This window comes from Stenella coeruleoalba, assembly GCF_951394435.1.
Source record: "Stenella coeruleoalba genome assembly, chromosome: 5".
Taxonomy (NCBI): Eukaryota; Metazoa; Chordata; class Mammalia; order Artiodactyla; family Delphinidae; genus Stenella; species Stenella coeruleoalba.
In genome coordinates this window covers 129774949-129795482 of record NC_137150.1, presented here as the reverse complement: position 1 = coordinate 129795482, position 20534 = coordinate 129774949, and the positions used below count along the sequence as shown (strand labels likewise).

General features: G+C 39.4%; 1 protein-coding gene across 12 annotated transcripts in view; it reads left to right on the top strand.

Moving 5' to 3' along the window:
* Positions 1-2389: 2389 nt before the first annotated feature.
* The window catches only part of GRIK1 (glutamate ionotropic receptor kainate type subunit 1), a gene marked incomplete at both ends in the record, with an annotated part of 424965 nt that continues 406820 nt past the window's right edge, over positions 2390-20534 (top strand). For all 12 annotated transcript variants that reach the window (XM_079921721.1, XM_079921731.1, XM_079921727.1 and 9 more), the window contains one exon: positions 2390-2507. In XM_079921721.1, the coding sequence (XP_079777847.1) occupies positions 2390-2507 (118 nt within the window). The remainder of the gene's footprint in view (positions 2508-20534) is intronic.

Below are 20534 nucleotides of genomic sequence, written 5' to 3'. Positions count from 1 at the left end.
GGCCACTGATTATGCTTTACACAAATCTTTAGGTTTTAAAAAAAATCCTCTAACAAGCTTTATATTTATTCTTAATTTAAATAATACTTACTAAGGATTTATAAAGTACCCATTATTTGAATTTTGAAGCATCACTTCCTCATCAAGTTCTTCCCAAATTCCTAAAGAGGTTAAAGTTCTCCTTTTCATCATGCCCTAAGTACCATTTTGTAAAACGCATCACATTTCTTTACTACCTATGAGTTTCATTATGGCAGCAACCATATTCCCACTGTGTATCCAGGGTTTGGCCCAACGCCTCCCACAAAGTAGGCACTCAAATATGCATTGAATGAGCCAATGAATGAATGAATGACAGGAAAGTTTGTCTCTTTTCTGAAGCAAGTCATATCATATCATATCATATCATCAGACACTTTCCGGACTTAGAAATGTTCCTCGGCCAAATAAATGAAATTTACTCATTTACAACTTCCAGTCAACGTTCTTATTTTTCTTATTTCTTCTCACTTGCCTAATACTATGGCTACATTCTTTTAACACAGAGCTCTTCAAATTTCTGAAGATAACCTGCATATGCTCCTAATTTTTCTTGGTTTCATCAATCTATGCATGAGATGCATTCTTAAATCCAAATCAACCCTTCTTCTTATCTGTGGATATGTTCTGTTTTATCAACTATCATACAGAAGTATCCAGAACTAGGCAGAGTATTTGAAGTATGAACTGACTAGCTGCCAACAGTGAGGCTATAAGCTCTCTTGGAGGATGGATGGTGCATGTTTCCCACTATAGGGTCTTCGGTAAAAAATATATATATATATATATATATTATATATACATATATATATATATATATATATATATGGCATCTGGCACCACATATAAGGGTCAATGAATAAATGCATCTGAAGTTATATTACATTTCTTTTTGTAATTCTTTCCTATTATAGGTCTATATACCTGTGGACATGTTTTTCAGAAGAATTAACTCAGTTTAGGTCAGTTCTCCAAAATCCATACTCAGAGGGGAAAAAACAAAACAAAACAAAACAAAAACAAAAACTCTATGAGTGTTAACGCAGACCTAGCAAACATTTATACAGAACATTCCTCCACAAGGCTCAGAGGAAATTAAGCCAAAATGATCAAATGATGATGATTTCCCCAGGGAAGTGTCCTTGTCCTTCTACGGAGAAATAGTCTCCAAACCTACAGTGCTAAAATAACCTCTCTTCCAGCGTTCAAACGTGACAGTCAAAAGAAATCAAGAAAAGGAGCGGCGCTGGAAGCTGCCTCTTTCCCAGTTCTGCACGTGTAAATGGAAGCAATTTACAAGAGATTATCTTGGGTCTGAATAGGAAAGAAGGCACTTTAATCTTAGAGGGCTGAAAGTATCTCATTTTTCTCCTCTTCCTCCTCCTTTTCTTCATCTTTGCCAGAGTTGAAATAAGAGCTCCTCTATTCTCTGAATACTGGCGTCCGAGATGGCGATTTTCCATCAAGTGATGGGAAGAGTCGTAGTTGGCCATCTCTACGACCCCCCCTAACAGGCGCACGGGGACATTACCAAGGAAGCTCCTCTGCCACTCACAGCCCACAACAGAGGCTGCCTTTGCTCTGACCAGCAGGTTAAATTTTCTGTCTTCAGGATGCAATACTCAATAGACTTTCCAGCATCACAGCGCAAAGTTGAGGGAGACGGAGAATGTGCGTGCGTGTGTGCGTGTATGAGTGTCTGGATCAGTGTATTGGAGCGGGCAGTAAATAAAGGCTGGGGCCAGCGAGGGGAAGAGGAAAGCAAGAATTGAGAGGCAAAAGCGTGGCTCGGATCCTAGTGAACCTGCTGGAGCTCCTCCGGCTTTTGCTCAGAGCCCCTGCACCAACTCACCCAGTACCCCCTCTCCTTCCTCCTTCGCCTTCTCTCCCCCTTTCCCATCCTTGTCTCGTTGCACCCTCCACCTACCCTCCCCCGCCCCCTCCACTTTCTCATCTGACCAGAGGACGAATGAGTGAGGCGTTCCAGCAAATTGGGGCAGCAACTTTCCTCAGCTGGTCTCCCGGCTCCGGGAGCAGTTGCGCCCTGCTTCCCCGCGGTCTGCGGCCCATGGAGGAGGAGGGGGAGCCGCAGCCGTGATGGGCTAGCGGCAGAAACGAGAAGCCAGCCCCGAGCGAGCCCAACGTCGCCAGCCAGCTCCGCGTTCCCACGCCGGTTCCCTCAATCTCTTTCCGGGGGGCTGGCGCGGGCGGAGGGGGGTAGGGTGAGGCGCGCAGGGTGCAAACGGGGAGCATCCCAGGGAGGATGAGGCGGGGACCCGACCTGAGCGGGCTGCCTCTCGAGGGCGTGCGACAGCGGCTGGGTCTGGGCAGGAATTAAGAAGCTGGGAAGATGGAGCGCCGCACACTCCTCGCGCAGCCCGGGCTCTGGACCAGGGACACCAGCTGGGCGCTTCTCTATTTCCTCTGCTACGTCCTCCCCCAGACGGCTCCTCAAGTACTCAGGATCGGTGAGTGAAACCCGGGGAACGCTCCAGGCTGCCGAGAGGCTCGGGGGATGTGCTTTCTCACGGCGGCCAGCGCGGGCTCCGCGGATCCCGGGCGAGGCAGTGCGCGTAGGCGCGGGGGCAGGAGCTGGGGGGAGTGGAAGTCAGCTCACCCGGGAGGCTCCAGGAGAGAAGTCTCGTCACAGCTTCTCTCCTGGCGAGTGCCGGGCTTCCCCGCGAGGTACGGTTGGCGGGTTTTTTAATCTGGGCTCCAGACACGCGGGCAAGAGAACAAGGGTTCGAGACTCTCCTGCACAGGTATCCTGCTCTGGGAGTGGGGTCGCGTGTGGCTACAGCCAGTCGGTTTGGGAGCGGAGATGCGCTCTCCCCTTCACCTCGGTGGGCGTCGCGCTGTCCAGATCCGCCGCCCGGGTCCCCGGCAACCGGGTCTCTGGGTACTCGCGGGCATGCCCAGATCTCAGGAGTAGAATTTGGGGACCACGAGGGACGCGAGGACTTCCCTGAGCCTGCTAGCCCCGATCCTCCAAGTGTTTATCCTTAAGTTGGGTTCTTCCACAAGGAGTCTCCAAAGTCTGGAGGATTCCATTAGAGTTGGGCAGAGTCGGGATCTTACTTCTGACGGAGGGTTCCAGGAGTAGGGAGGACCGTCAAGTCAGTGCCGTAAGCCGGCACCTAAGTTTTCCACTTGCTCCCCAATCTGTCCCGCCAGCCTGCCACTGAGCATGATCCAGACCCGTCAAGGTAACTCCCTGGAAGACTCTGGACTTCCGTCTCGAGGGGGGCGGTGATGGGAATAAAAAGAGACTGGAAAACTAAATGTAGGAATCCCGGGGCAGCCTAAAGCGGGTGAAAGGCAAGCTCAGTAACAAGGGAGAGGGTGGGAATTTTGCTAGTCTGTGGATTCAGATACCTAAATGCACCCACCACCAGGGTTTGGTCTCTGGAGGCACCGAGCGATTTCTGAGCAGCATTTTGGGTTGAAAAGCTCTTTGACTACTTTAGTGTTCTCCCTTGCAAACTAAACCCAATTTCTATTCCTTTAGTCTCAGTTTGTCCTTTTCCCCCAACCCACTGTGCTTCTTAAAGACCCAGTGAGCGAGGAGAGCCACAGGTGAAGTCTTGACACCACACCACACGGGGCTCCCAGCTTCGCCAGTTTCTCACGTTAGGCACCAAGACTGAAGTCCTCACGTCTGAGGGCTTCTAACTCATAACATTTCCAGGAACTGACAGAAAGTGCACTCTTTACTGACTCCTCTAAGTGGCTGAAATTTCTCAGTAACTTTGTTAGTTCCGACCTGCGATTGAAGAACCTCTTTCCAAAGATTCAGAACGTAGTTTCTGTCACTGAATATGCCGATTTAAAAAAAGAAAAAACATAGAAGTTTACTACGCTGAAGTGCATTTTCTCTAGGCACGTGGGATCTGAGTTTCAAGGAAAGAAAGGTTCTCAAATACTTTTACTGCAGACATCTTTTTCTAGACTAATGATAATGTACATTTTGGTGGTTAATTTAGACTGTTCATTTAAAAGGTCCCAAAGTATTCCTTTTACAAAAAAAATACCACTCATAATTAAAATATCCTTCACCTTAGATATGTTCTAACCTTAAAATCCTTTTTTTCTTTCTTTTTTCTCTCTCTATTTTTTTTTTTTTTTGGATGCGATCAACCCTACACACTCTGGTAACAAAATTCCTGTGGACAATATGAAGTAAACAATCAGTGTGTTACAGTTTACAATGTTCATTAACTTAATTGGTGCTTTGCATATATTTTATTTATTATTTTAACCTCTTTATAGGAGTATAACTGCTTTACAATGGTGTGTTACTTTCTGCTTTATAACAAAGTGAATCAGCTATGTGTATACATTTATCCCCATATCCCCTCCCTCTTACATCTCCCTCCCACCCTCCCTATCCCACCCCTCTAGGTGGTCACAAAGAACTGTGCTATGTGGCTGCTTCCCACTAGCTATCTATTATACATTTGGTAGTGTATATATGTCCATCCTACTCTCTCACTTCGTCCCAGCTTACCCTTCCCTCTCCCTGTGTCCTCAAGTTCATTCTCTAGGTCTGACTCTTTATTCCTGTCCTTCTCCTAGGTTTTTCAGAACCATTTTTCTTTCTTTCCTTTTTTTTTTTTTTTTTTTTTTAGATACCATATATATGTGTTAGCTTACAGTATTTGTTTTTCTCTTTCTGACTGACTTCACTCTGTATGACAGACTCTAGGTCGATCCAACTCACTACAAATGACCCAGTTTTGTTCCTTTTTATGGCTGAGTAATATTCCATAGTATATATGTGCCACATCATCTTTATCCATGCATCTGTTGATGGACACTTAGGTTGCTTCCATGTCCTGGCTATTATAAATAGAGCTGCAATGAACATTGTGGTGAAATTTTTGAATTATGGTTTTCTCAGGGTATATGCCCAGTAGTGGGATTTCTGGGTCATATGGTAGTTCTATTGTTTAGATTTTTAAGGAACCTCCATACTGTTCTCCATAGTGGCTGTACCAATTTAAATTCCCACCAACAGGGCAAGAGGGTTCCCTTTTCTCTACACACTTTCCAGCATTTATTGTGTGTAGATTTTTTGATGACGGCCATTTTGACTGGTGTGGAGGGATATCTCATTGTAGTTTTGATTTGCATTTCTCTAATGATTAGTGATGTTGAGCATCCTTTCATGTGCTTCTTTGCCATCTCTATATCTTCTTTCGAGAAATGTCTATTTAGGTCTTCTGCCCATTTTTGGATTGCATTGTTTGTTTTTTGATATTGAGCTGCATGAGCTGCTTGTAAATTTTGGAGATTAATCATTTGTCTGTTGCTCCATTTGCAAAATTTTCTCCCATTCTGATGCATACCTTTTTGTCTTTTTTATGATTTCCTTTGCGGTGTAAAAGCTTTTAATTTTCATTAGGTCCCATTTGTTTATTTTTGTTTTTATTTCCATTTCTCTAAGAGGTGGGTCAAAAAGGATCTTGCTGTGATTCATGTCATAGAGTGCTCTGTCTATGTTTTCCTCTAAGAGATTTCTAGTGTCTGGCCTTACATTTATGTTTTTAATCCATTTTGAGTTTATTTTTGTGTATGGTGTTAGGGAGTGTCCTAATTTCATTCTTTTACATGTAGCTATCCAGTTTTCCCAGCACAACTTATTGAAGAAGCTGTCTTTTCTCCATTGTATATTCTTGCCTCCTTTATCAAAATAAGTTGACCATATATGCATGGGTTTATCTCTGGGCTTTCTATCCTGTTCCCTTGATCTATATTTCTGTTTTTGTGCCAGTACCATACTGTCTTGATTACTGTAGCTTTGTAATATAGTCTGAAGTCCAGGAGACTTATTCCTCCAGCTCTGTATTTCTTTCTCAAGGTTCCTTTGGTTATTTGGGGTATTTTCCATTTCCATACAAATTGTAAAATTTTTGGTTCTAGTTCTGTGAAAAATGCCATTGGTGGTTTGTTATCGATTGCAATGAATCTGTAGATTGCTTTGGGTAGTAGAGTCATTTTCACAATGTTGAGTCTTCAAATCCAAGAACATGGTACATCTCTCCATCTGTTTGTATCCTCTTTAATTTCTTTCATCAATGTCTTATAGTTTTCTGCATACAGGTTTTTTGTCTCCTTAGGTAGGGTTATTCCTAGGTATTTTATTATTTTTGTTGCAATGTCAAATGGGAGTGTTTCCTTAATTTCTCTTTCAGATTTTTCATCATTAGTGTATAGGAATGCAAGAGATTTCTGTGCATTAATTTTGTAGCCTGCTACTTTACCAAATTCTTGATTAGCTCTAGTAGTTTTCTAGTAGCATCTTTAGGATTCTCTAAGTATAGTATCATGTCAGCTGCAAAGAGTGACAGCTTTACTTCTTCCTTTCCTATTTGGATTCCTTTTACCTCTTTCTCTTCTCTGACTGCTGTAGCTAAAACTTCCAATACTAGGTTGAATAATAGTGGTGAGAGTGGACAACCTTGTCTTTTTCCTGATCTTAGAGGAAATGGTTTCAGTTTTTCACCATTGAGAATGATGTTTGCTGTGGGTTTACCATATATGGCCTTTATCATGTTGAGGTAAGTTCCCTCTATGCCTACTTTCTGGAGGGCTTTTATCCTAAATGGGTGTTGAATTTTGTCTAAAGCTTTTTCTGCATCTCTTGAGATGATCATATGTTTTTTCTCCTTCAGTTTGTTAATATGGTTTATCACATTGATTTGGGTATATTCAAGATTCCTTGCATTCCTGGGAAAAATGATATTTGATCATGGTGTATGATCCTTTTAATGTGCTGTTGGATTCTCTTTGCTAATATTTTGTTGAGGATTTTTGCATCTATATTCATCAGTGATATTGACCTGTAATTTTCTTTCTTTGTGACATCTTTGTCTGGTTTTGATATCAGAGTGATGGTGGCCTCATAGAATGAGTTTGGGAGTGTTTCTACCTCTGCTATATTTTGGAAGAGTTTGAGAAGGATAGGTGTTACCTCTTCTCTAAATTTTTGAAGGAATTCACCTGTGAAGCCATCTGGTCCCGGGCTTTTGTCTGTTGGAAGGTTTTTAATCACAGTCTCAATTCCATTGCTTGTGATTGGTGTATTTATATTTTCTATTTCTTCCTGGTTCAGTCTCAGAAGTTTGTGCTTTTCTAAGAATTTGTCCATTCCGTCCAGGTTGTCAATTTTTTGGCATATAGTTGCCTGTAGTAATCTCTCATGATCCTTTGTATTTCTGCAGTGTCAGTTGTTACCTCTCCTTTTTCATTTCTAATTCTGTTGATTTGAATCTTCCTACTTTTTTTCTTGATGTGTCTGTCTAGTGGTTTATCAATTTTGTTTTTCTTCTCAAAGAACCAGCTTTTAGTTTAATTGATCTTTGCTCATTTTCCTTCATTTCTTCTTTATCTATTTCTGATCTGATATTTATGATTACTTTCCTTCTGCTAACTTTGGGGTTTTTTGTTCTTCTTTCTCTAATTGCTTTAGGTGTAAGGTTAGGTTATTTATTTCAGATGTTTCTTGTTTCTTAAGGTAGGACTGTATTGCTATAAACTTCCTTCATTGAACTGCTTGTGCTGCATCCCATAAGTTTTGGGTCATCGTGTTTTCATTGTCCTTTGTTTCTAGGTATTTTTTTTGATTTCCTCTTTGATTTCTTCAGTGATCTCTTTGTTATTAAGTAGTGTATTGTTTAGCCTCCATGTGTTTTTATTTTTTACAGATTTTTTTCTGTAATTGCTATCTAGTCTCATAGCATGTGGTTGGAAAAGATACTTGATACAATTTCAATTTTCTTACATGTACCAAGGCTTGATTTGTGACCCAAGATATGACCTATCCTGGGGAATATTCCATGAGCACTTGAAAAGAATGTGTATTCTGTTGTTTTCAGATGGAATGTCTTATAAAAATCAATTAAATCCATCTTGTTTAACGTATCATTTAAAGCTTGTGTTTCCTTATTTATTTTCATTTTGGATGATCTGTCCATTGGTGAAAGTGGGGTGTTAAAGTCCCGTACTATGATTATGTTAATGTTGATTTGCCCTTTTATGGCTGTTAGCATTTGCCTTAAGTATTAAGGTGCTCCTATGTTGGGTACATAAACATTTACAGTTGTTATATTTTCTTCCCGGATTGATCCCTTGATCATTATGTAGTGTCCTTCTTCTTGTCTTGTAATAGTCTTCATTTTAAAGTCTATTTTGTCTGATATGAGAATTGCTACTCCAGCTTTCTTCTGATTTCCATTTGTAATGAATATCTTTTTCCATCCCCTCACTTTCAGTCTGTATGTGTCCCTAGGAAGTGGGTCTCTTGTAGACAGCATATATATGGGTCTGTTTTTGTATCCATTTAACCAGTCTATGTCTTTTGGTTAGAGAATTTAATACATTTATATTTAAGGTACTTATCAATATGTAGGTTCCTATTACCATTTTCTTCTTTGATTTGGGTTTGTTATTGTAAGTCTTTTCCATCTCTTGTGTTTCCTGCCTAGAGAAGTCCCTTCAGCATTTGTTGTAAAGCTGGTTTTGTGGTGCTAAATTCTCTTACCTTTTGCTTGTCTGTAAAGGTTTTAATTTCTCTGTTAAATCTGAATGAGATCCTTGCTGGGTAGAGTAATCTTGACTGTAGGTTTTTCCCTCTCATCACTTTAAATATGTCCTGCCACTCCAGTCTGGCTTGTAGAGTTTCTGCTGAACGATCAGCTGCTAACCTTATGGATATTCCCTTGTATATCATTTGTTGTTTTTCCCTTGCTGCTTTTAATATTTTTTCTTTGTATTTAATTTTTGATAGTTTGATTAATATGTGTCTTGGCATGTTTCTCCCTGGATTTATCTTGTATGGGACTCTCTGTGCTTCCTGTGCTTGATTGACTGTTTCTTTTCTCATGTTAGGGAAGTTTTCACCTATAATCTCTTCAAATATTTTCTCAGTCCCTTTCTTTTTCTCTTCCTCTTTTGGGACCCCTATATTCGAATGTTGGTGTGTTTAATGTTGTCCCAGATGTCTCTGAGACCGTCCTCCATTCTTTTCATTCTTTTTTCTTTATTCTGCTCTGTGGTCATTATTTCCACTATTTTATCTTCCAGGTTACTTATCCGTTCATCTCCCTCAATTATTCTGCTTTTGATTTCTTCTAGAGAATTTTTAATTTCATTTATTGTGTTGTTCATCTTTGTTTATTTGCTCTTTCGTTCTTCTAAGTCCTTGTTAAACGTTTCTTGTATTTTCTCCATTCTATTTCCAAGATTTTGGATCATCTTTACTATCATTACTCTGAATTCTTTTTCAGGTAGACTGCCTATTTCCTCTTCATTTGTTTGATCTGGTGGGTTTTTACCTTGTTCCTTCATCTGCTGTGTGTTTCTCTGTCTTCTCATTTTGCTTAACTTACTGTGTTTGGTGTCTCCTCCTCATAGGCTGCAGGTTCCCAGTTACTGCTATTTTTGGTGTCTGCCTCTAGTGGGTAAGGTTGATTCAGTGGGTTGTGTAGGCTTCCTGGTGGAGGGGACTGGTACCTGTGTTTTGGTAGATGAGGCTGGATCTTGTCTTTCTGGTGGGCAGGAATGCATCTGGTGGTGTGTTTGGGGGTGTCTGTGACCTTATTGTGATTTTAGGTAGCCTCTCTGCTAACATGTGGGGTTGTGTTCCTGTCTTGCTAGTTGTTTGGCATAGGGTGTCCAGCACTGTAGCTTGCTGGTCGTTGAGTGGAGCTGGGTCTTAGCATTGATATGGAGATCTCTGGGAGAGCTTTTGCTATTTGATGTTACGTGGAGCTGGGAGGTCTCTGGTGAACCAATGTCCTGAACTCGGCTCCCCCACCTCAGAGGCACAGATCTGACACCAGCCGGGCACCAAGACCTGTCAGCCACATGGCTCAGAAGAAAAGGGAGGGGAAAAAAAGAAAGGAAGAAAAAATAATGAAATAAAATGAAGCTATTAAAATAAAAAAGTTATTAAAAATAAAAAAAAAAATAAAGTCCTTAGAGAAAGAAAGAAAAGAGCAAACAAGCCAAAAAACAAATCCACCAATGACAACAAGTGCTAAAAACTATACTAAAAAACAAAACAAAACAAAAAAAAACAGACAGACAGAACCCAAAGACAAATGGTAAAAGCAAATACAGACAAAAACACCCAACGAAGCATACACATACACACTCACAAAAAGAGAAAAAGGGAAAAAAAAAATATATATATATAAAGGAAGAAAGCAACCAAATCAGTAAACAAATCTACCAATGATAATAAACTCTAAATACTAAACTAAGATAAACATAAAACCAGAAACAAATTAGATGCAGAAAGCAAACCCCAAGTCTACATTTGCTCCCAAAGTCCACTGCCTCCACTTTGGGGTGATTTGTTGTCTATTCAGGTATTCCACAGATGCATGATACATCAAATTGATTGTGGAGATTTAATCCGCTGCTCCTGAGGCTGCTGAGAGAAATTTCCCTTTCTCTTCTTTGTTCACACAGCTCCTGGGGTTCAGCTTTGGACGTGGCCCTGCCTCTGCGTGTAGGTCGCCTGAGGGCATCTGTTCTTTGCTCAGACAGGACAGGGTTAAAGTAGCAGCTGATTAGGGGACTCTGGTTCACTCAGGCCTAGGGGAGGGAGGGGTACGGATGCGGGGCGAGCCTGCAGCGGCAGAGGCCAGAGTGACGTTGCACCAGCCTGTGACGCACCATACGTTCTCCTGGGGAAGTTGTTCCTGGATCCCGGGACCCTGGCAGTGGCAGGCTGCACAGGCTCCCGGGAGGGGCGGTGTGGATAGTGACCTGTGCTCGTACACAAGCTTCTTGGTGGTGGCAGCACCAGCCTTAGCGTCTCATGCCCGTCTCTGGGGTCCGTGCTGATAGCCGCGGCTCACGCCCGTCTCTGGACCTCGTTTAGGCGGTGCTCTGAATCCTCTCTCCTCGCGCACCAGGAAACAATGGTCTCTTACCTCTTTGGCAGTTGCAGACCTTTTCCTGTACTCCCTACTGGCTAGCCCTGGCACACTAGCCCCTTCAGGCTGTGTTCACGCCACCAACCCCAGTCCTCTCCCTGGGCTCCGACTGAAGCCCGAGCCTCAGCTCCCAGCTGCTCGCCCCCGCGGGTGAGCAGACAAGCCTCTCGGGCTGGTGAGTGCTGGTCGGCACCGGTCCTCTGTGTGGGAATCTTTCCGCTTTGCCCTCTGCACCCCTGTTGCTGCACTCTCCTCCGTGGCTCCAAAGCTTCCCCCCTCCACCACCTGCAGTCTCCACCCGCGAAGGGCCTTCCTAGTGTGTGGAAACCTCACAGCTCCCTCCCACTGGTGCAGGTCCCATCCCTATTCTTTTGTCTCTGTTTTTCCTTTTTTCTTTTGCCCTACCCAGGTACGTGGGGAATTTCTTTCCTTTTGGGAAGTCTGAGGTCTTCTGCCAGCGTTCAGTAGGTGTTCTGTAGGAGTTGTTCCACAAGTAGATGTATTTCTGATGTATTTGTGGGGAGGAAGGTGATCTCCACATCTAACTCCTCCACCATCTTGGAGTCCTCTCTATATTTTATATATTAAAAAAAGACAAATCTATACATACTCGAACAAGGTATGTCAGCCAACAGCCCTCCTTTTTGTACAATAAACTTTAGATAGCATTTTCCTCCCCTACATTACCCAAATCTAAAGGAGTTCCAGGAAAGGGTGAGAAATGATGTTTTAAGACATATCTATGCACAGATCTGAGTACATATCTGAGCTCCATGCAATGGAGCTCATCCATTTAAAAGTAGTTTTCAAAGTGAAAACAACCCAGCATGATTCACTGACCTTAAAATATATGCTACACTATAATGAGATTTCCTTTTTCTAAATGGGAGCCAAACTGCATAAAGTAAAATTGCAAGGCCTGGTGCTGTTTATGTGCAGTACAAACATCTTACTCCATCTGGCTCTTAGTGACCTGTGCTTGGCATGAACACCACCCTGTATATACCTAAGGACTATGCTTACTTTTATTTTATTTTATTTTTTAAACATTTATTGGAGTATAATTGCTTTACAATGGTGTGTTAGTTTCTGCTGTATAACAAAGTGAATCAGTTATACATATACATATGTTCCCATATCTCTTCCCTCTTGCATCTCCCTCCCAACCTCCCTATCCCACCCCTCTAGGTGGTCACAAAGCACCGAGCTGATCTCCCTGTGCTATGTGGCTGCTTCCCACTAGCTATCTATTTTACCTTAGGTAGTATATATATGTCCATGCCACTCTCTCATTTTGTCTCAGCTTACCCTTCCCCCTCCCCATGTCCTCATGTCTGTTGTCTTTCAGCACCATGGAAACCAGCTTTAGTTCAGAGGAAACATGCCTCTCTACAGTGAGTTTCTTATGTCAGTCAAGTCTAATATTGAATATGAAATATCAAAGGAGTTGGGGACTGAGCAAGTGTGTGTGTGTGTGTGTGTGTGTGTGTGTGTGTGTGTGTGTGTGTGTCTGTGTGTGTGTGTGTTGAGGGAAGGAAAGAGAATAATTGAAATCCTTTATTTTTCATCTCTTTCTCTTTCTAACAAACCATTAACCAACCAACCAACAAAAAGGGGCTCTTGATTACTAATGTGCATTAATATTACAAGTGTTCCAGTAACTTAAAATAACCCAAGGTAAAGTACAACATAAATCTCTGGCACTTTGCACAGTGCTTACATAGAGAAGGCACTTGAATCTTGAATGAATTAATTACAGGTCTACTTCTCTTGCAAAAGTGGCTGCTTAAACTTCAGCCATTGAGAAAAAAGTGAATCTCTTGCAAAAATGTCTGCTTAAACTTCAACCATTGAGAAAAAAGTGAATGAAAGGTATAAAATTTAAGGTAAAATTAATCCATCCTAAGCATTAGAGAGGTATTTGAACATATGCATGGTTCTCTCACATATTGTGGTTGTCTGTTGAAAAGCTTAGAATCTTACACCACAGCTTATAGTCATGAAGGGAGTTCTATAGGATAGAGGGGCCCTAAGCATTATTACTAACTACACTCCAAAGGTTTCCCAGCAGCCAGCATGGAAGAGAAATATGGCTGGCTTCTGGAAAATATCTACAAGATGCTGGGGTTATTCCTGTCTTTCTGTCTCATAGCCTAATATTTGTCAACAACAAATTAATCACACACTCTCACACACACACACACACACGCACACGCACACACACACACACTCTCTTCAGTCACAGACCTCTCTCTCACACGGCCAGACCCACCTAGCTAGGTCTAGGTGACCTGAGTAGATGGCAGTGTATCACCATTAGTGGATTAAAAAAAAAAAAAAAAGAAACAATTCCATATGCATATGCAATTTCTGTGACAGATGTATCATATTTCTAATAATAATAGTAACAGAAAGATACATTTATATAGTATATTTTTATGCATCATTTTAGCATACACAATCACTGAGATGGTGGTTAAAGCATAGAATTTAAGAGTTAAGTGGTGGGTAGCCAGGCTTTCTGACACATGATTTGTTGTCAGAAAGCACAGGCTTGAGTCCCACCTCCAAGACTTACTAGATATGTGTCTCAGGGAGACATTCAATCTCACCAGGCTTTTGTTTTGCATCTGAAAAATCAAATTAAAGCAATTGCAACATCACAATGTCATTGGTTAGAGTACAGAAAATACATTATGCAAGGGATTTAAGCAGTCTATGCATTCACGAGCTGCATTATAATTGTTTTGTTGTTCTGTTTTTACTTTTTAAAATTATTATCATTGAAATTTTCTTCCTCAACAGGGACTTAATAGTTAATGTGGTATATTTTATGACCCTTAATATTTCTGAGCCCAGATCTCTTCATCTGTGAATTAGCAGTAATGATATCTGCCTTCCCTATTTCACAGGGGAGGATCAAATAAACTAATTTTTGTTATTTGCAAACAAACCACTAAATAAATACAATGTATTACTATTATGTAAGTAAATATAGTGTGCAAAGAGAAATACTGTGGAAATTTATATGAATAGCATGGAAGTTTAAATGGCAATATAACTGCTCAAATGTTTTTATCTCCTTAAGAGAGATCCGGATGTATTTTATTTCAATCATCAAGTTGGCTGTAGCATCATTTTTTAAATATTTAATCCTAATCACCTCCAAAGTTCCAAAGTAACATTTACTACATATTTGTTCATATTTTTGCTTAAGTGTACAAAAGCTCACAGCTTTATTCTTTAATCATTGAATTCTTTTGTCATTTTAATATTCATTCTTCATTCAACAGACAAATATTTATTAAGTGCTTACTCCCCTACCGTGAACCAGACACATGCAGGACATGGCACAGTGAACAAAATGGGCAAACACATCTGCCCTCTTGATTCTTGTATTCTAGGGGTTTACAATCTATGTTACCACTGAAATTTTTCACTAGGCCTTCAATGCAGATACTTTTTATATTTTAATTTCAAATATTATTTGAAGAGAGTTTTCTGTTCATCTTGGAGCGTTTTCCATTCATCTTCTGCCCTCAGTTGATTCTATCAATGGCATGCCAACATGGAATAAGTTCAAGCCTTCAAATGCACAGAGGACAGACAGAGTGGGTTCATGCTGTCAAACCTAGAGCAGGTTTGCCTCTGTTTAGGAAGATCTGTTTGGCATGAGGTAGATTTCACCCTGAGACAGCACGTTGGTCTCAACATTAACTTGAAAACTCCACTGACCCTGGGAGAAAAATCTGGGAGAGAAGCTATCTGATAGATGATGAAAAGAGAGTCTCTGGCTAATGTGAACATATTTCTGCAATGAGCAGATCTTTTGCCTTATTATTTTATATGCATAATTCACCTTTCTCTTTAGTATTGATTTTACACGTCTAATATTTACATTGTGTAGACCTGACCTGTAGCACTTTTCTTATATGGTTTCTAATCTACAGTTTTCATTGAGAAGAATATGACTTGGTGGCTTTGCCTAAATTCAAGTGCTAGTTAGTAGAAATGCTGGGACTTGCAGCTAGACATTCTGATCTCAAGTTTCAAGCTCCTTGCATTAAATTATGCTGTATTGTGTATGGACTTGTGTGTGTAGTTATGTAACTGTTTAAACTAAGCTGAAGTCAAATATCAGAGAAATGAACTGTTGCTCTTAGTTATTCAGAGGTAACTACATAAAGCAAAGTTAATGTGATTTATAATTTGAGTATATATTAGACAATTAGCAAAGAGGAAAGTTGGACTCTTTGGAGTCCAACTTTAGACTTTGGACTCTTTGGACTCTCCAGAATTTCTCTTTAAGAAGGGGTTAAGGAAGATCTAATCTAATCTAGTTGGAGGGGAAACTTTGTTACCTAATACCTAACCAACACACTGTTTGTAATTAGATTGTACACTTAATTCAAATGGTTTTGAAAGAATATTGATAGAGATAGTAGTGGTGGTTAGTTTCTATAGCCTCTTAATCCTCTTTTGTTAACAGACAATTATCCATGTAATATATAAAATATTATCTATGTCCTAAAATTTTCCAGAAGTCATTTCAGTTCAGAGAAAGAATAATTGAGAACTCCAGGTAGAAAGGGATTCACATCTTTTTTTTTAAGAAGTTTTTTTTTTTTTTTAATTTATTCTGGTTGGGTTGGGTCTTCATTGCTGGGAGACGGCTTTCTCTAGTTGTGGCGAGCAGGGGCTACTCTTCCTTGCAGTGTGCAGGCTTCTCATTGCAGTGGCTTCTCTTGTTGTGGAGCATGGGCTCTAGGCACACGGGCTTCAGTAGTTGTGGAACGCAGGCTCAGTAGTTGTGGTGCATGGGCTTAGTTGCTCCGCGGCAAGTGGGATCATCCAGGACCAGGGCTGGAACCCGTGTGCCCTGCATTGACAGGCAGATTCTTAACCACTGTGCCACCAGGGAAGTCCAGATTCACATGTTTAACTTCCTTTTTTCTAATTGACTGACCTCGAGAAAATTACTAAGTGTGTGTGTTGTTGTTGTTAGGTATAGAAGGAGAAATAATAATAACAAACTCATGGGTTTATTGCAAAGAAGAAATGTGATATCATATGCAAAATGCATGGTCTGTGTTAGGGTTAATGAAGTTACTTCCCAATCTTTTTTTGGTTAATGAACAGGGTAGGAGTTTTGTGCTAAAAAATAATTTATTTGTCTGGTCAAGTAAGTGTGGGAAAATGCTCTCCCTTAGAGACTCATGAGGCAGGTTTGTATATTAAAAGCTCTTTGTAATTCTGAACAAAGAAATCTGTTTTGTTGTTGTTTAATCTGGTATATCCTACATTTTAATTATCAGAGGACCCTTACTTAAATCACAGCTATTAAGGTCCCACTGAACTCATGCTGCCCAGAACATATTTAAGGAAACACTGGACAATAAAACCATTGAAATGTCAATATATACACCAAAACTTACATGACCACACATCCTACTGCTTCTTCAGTCTCACCCAAATTCTGCCCACTCCCTAATTCAGAACTTTTTCACAAAGCTTTGAGTAGATTTAAAATGTTTAGTTACCTATTGTTCTCTATTATAAAGAAAATATTCTTAAAACCACATTACCTATTCTGAAGGAATATCATTTTTATTAGCTTAAAATGTGATATGGGCCCATTTTCTTGTTTTTGTTTTTACTAGACTTACTCTTTAACATTGTTTTAAATGGAAAAATATTATATTAGATAGATAATATATTTTCCAAGAATATAATTTGTAGTAAGTTAAAGTTCTATTTCTAGTTAAAGTTCAAACTACTTATCTTTAAAATGTGTATCTGATTTTTTCAATTATAGATTTTCAAAGAGAAATGGAAACATTTAAATTAAAAGGAATGTACACCAGCTACATGAACTAAATAAATTTCTCATCTTGCTTTCCTACTGAGATCAAGTTGTGATATTAAATTGGAAAAACCTAAACTCTTATTACATCAGCACTCCAATATTAGTAATTGTAAGTCAATTGGAAAAAATGGTTTATCGTGGAGCAGAAAAAAAAAAAGTAAAGAGGTAAAAATATTCTATTTTTTTATTCATGCCACTTGTAAACTACTAAAAAATAAAAACCTTTCCTATATGACTTGGGCAATATTTTACTCTCTTTTTGTTCTTATTCAAAATTTAGAGGTTTTTAAAACATGTAATTTTGTGTAATGTTATGTTAACACATTTATTAAATACAAGGTAAGATTAGTTACAAAGTGGATTTAAGAAACAATGGCATTGACTAAATTAAGAGTAAACTCCTAGTAACCAAAAATCAATCTCACAGAAATACCATACAACAGTAAAAACACTTTCTTTTAACTCTTTAAATCCTTTTGATATGTTATTAGGTGCATTAGTTGACTAAATACTTTTGAAAGACTGGCCTATTTTACAGCTTTTGATGAATTACTAGTTTACTGCTATCCTGACTGGGGGAAGCAAAACACAAAATAAAATAAAATACAAAAGTCTATCAACCCTAAAATTTCAACTGAATAACGTTTCAAAAGGGCCTCTCCAATGCATATGTTATACTAGAACTTGTTTTTATTTAATAGAAATCCAATGATTAGTTGTCACTATTATCATCAGTTATCAATTTGGAGACTGGAATTTCACTACCACTTACTATTTTTCTTAAAACATGCAAAAAGGAATGTATTAAAATGCATTATTTGTTACACTGAGCAAGTCCAAGATTATAGACTACATTAGGGTAAAACATGTATTTGATTGATTAAGACTCAACCTGTAAATGGGTTGGTACTCATATACTATATTTTCTAGCTCTGTCAGCTGAGAAGACCTAAAAACAATGACACCCCAGTAGCAGTGAACACAACTAGCACCCAGGCATCCTTGTAGGAATGGACAATTGGGGGGCTAAAGAAAAAATATACACGATGATTCTAGAGCATCTTGTAATGCCAGAAAACTAAGTGGTCCAAAAAATCTCATTGATGGGAGTATGTTAAAGGCACACAGGCACCAAGTACTGGCTCCCAGTGGCCAAAGCTGAAATGATTTGAGCAATAAAATTTTTAAAAGTTGTACTGGATTATAACCAAAGTATAAAATAAATACTCATGAGTTCATACTGATATAAATAAATGATTAAATAAATAAATGGAGGAGGAGAGACATATCTCCCAAACAGAAGAGCCAAGTGATGAAGATCAGCATCACCTCGGATAAATCATATTGATAGTATTTACCTTTGATGTGATGGGATGCAAATGGCACTTTTCTTACCTCGTTTTCATCTCTCAAATCCAGATCCCCACTGTCTAATCATGAGAAAAACATCAGATCAATATCAATAGAAAGGCATTCTACAAAATACGTGGCCAATACTTACTAACATGTTCAAGGTCATAAAAAACAAAGTCTGAGAAACTGTCACCACCAAGAAGAGTCTAAGCAGATATGATAACTAAATGTAATGTGATGTTCTGAATGGGATCCTGAAAGAGAAAAAGAACATTATGTAAAAACTAGGAACATTTGAATAAAGATGGATACTACCTAATAATAGTGTATCAACACTGTCTCATTAATGTTAAATTCACCAAACTCATATAAAGGTGTGAATAACAGGAGAAACTGGATGTGGAGTATATGAGAACTCTCTACACTACCTTCTCAAATTGAATGTAAATCTAAAACTGTTCTAAAAAATAAATACATAGGGCTTCCCTGGTGGCACAGTGGTTGAGAGTCCACCTGCCGATGCAGAGGACACGGGTTCGTGCCCCGGTACAGGAAGATCCCACATGCCGCGGAGCGGCTGGGCCCGTGAGCTATGGCCACTGAGCCTGAGCATCCGGAGTCTGTGCTCCGCAATGGAAGAGGCCACAACAGTGAGAGGCCCGCGTACCGCAAAAAAAAAAATTAAAAATAATAAATAAATAAATACATAAAGTCTATTTAAAATAAAACAACCCTCAACCCATATCAAGATCTCTTCTGGGGACTTCCCTGGTGGCGCGGTGGCTGGGAATCCGCCTGCCAATTCGAGGAGCACGGGTTTGGGCCCTGGTCCGGGAGGGTCCCACATGCCGCAGAGCGACTGAGCCCGTGCGCCACAGCTGCTGAGCCTGCGCTCTGGAGCCCGTGAGCCACAACTGCTGAAGCCCGTGTGCCTAGAGCCCGTGCTCCACAACAAAAGAGGCCACAACAGTGAAGAACCTGCGCACTGCAACGAGGAACAGCCCCCGCTTGCTGAGGCCGGAGGAAGCTCGCGCGCAGCAGCGAAGACCCAATGCAGCAATAAATAAATTAATTAATTAATTAAAAAAAGATCTCTTCTGCTGTTACAGTTCCTACCTACTCTGTATTACATAAAAGTCTATAACTAATTGCATCAAGGAAAATAGAAAAAACTATTCCATAAAATATGCTACATAAATAGTTTTCTAGAGTATCATTAAAATAAAGACAATAGCATATAATGTCAGAAAAAATCATTAAAAATAAACTTTATATAAAAATTGCTATCGATAAAATGCAATGGTTGTATGTCTGCTTTAGAATTCTGCAATGAGTTTGTAGAAAATCAGACATTAACTGTTTCTATCCATTAGTATCTAGGTTTTCAACTATTATATGCTTTTTGTACTTACTTAAACATAATTTAACTTTAAATATTGATTCAAGCATTGTAATATACTCTGCTAGAGGCAGTAAGTGCTGATGTCTTTGAACGAATACTCACAGTAAACTATTTGCACGATTCCTTTTCTTAGCAAAATTGTCTAAATATGCCTTTAAAAAATCAATATTTAATTCCCAGAGCCAATAGAGTACTATATAATTCAAATTGGGGAAAGGATGGTAATAATCAAGTGTTTTTCTCTTTTCATTGTGAAGACTCAGTTACAACTTTTGAGGGTTTTCTTTTCTTTTTTTAAAATTTAAATTTCCAAAGTGTTGGATTGCATACTTTGGCAAAACATAAACAGAAGTTGCATTCTGATGACCTGTCTATGTTTATATTGTATAAGTTGTTATCATACTTCATCTCCTAAAAATGGATAGTTAGATAGAGCCATCTTTCCAGTCTAAAGGCAATATTTATTTGCCTAAGGCTGTTTCTGTACATGCCCACTGAACTGGCAAAAGCCTTTATAAATGATTGTGGATCATCTAAATGATCAACAGGAGGGAATGGTTAAGAAAATAATAGTTTAAACTCAAGAAAGATCTATTAAATATAAACCTTATGATGAAATGTATGTATTAAAATGAAAAATGTTTAGAAAGTAATATATGGTTTTACATACCTTGAATTGGGAATGTATACAATTCATCCTTGCTTGTAGATAAGAACTAAAAGAATTAATGTGGAAAGAGGAAGCCCATTTGTTTTGTTAATACAGTGGAATTACAGGTGAATTTTTCTTTCATTTAGATTCCTATTACTCTTCTTTGCCCAATTTAAAAATGATTGGTTAAAGTCGCCATTCTGTACTTTCTAGATTATTCTAGCAGTCATTTGCATGCAGTTTGGCAGAGTGAGAAGTACACTGAAATAATACTTC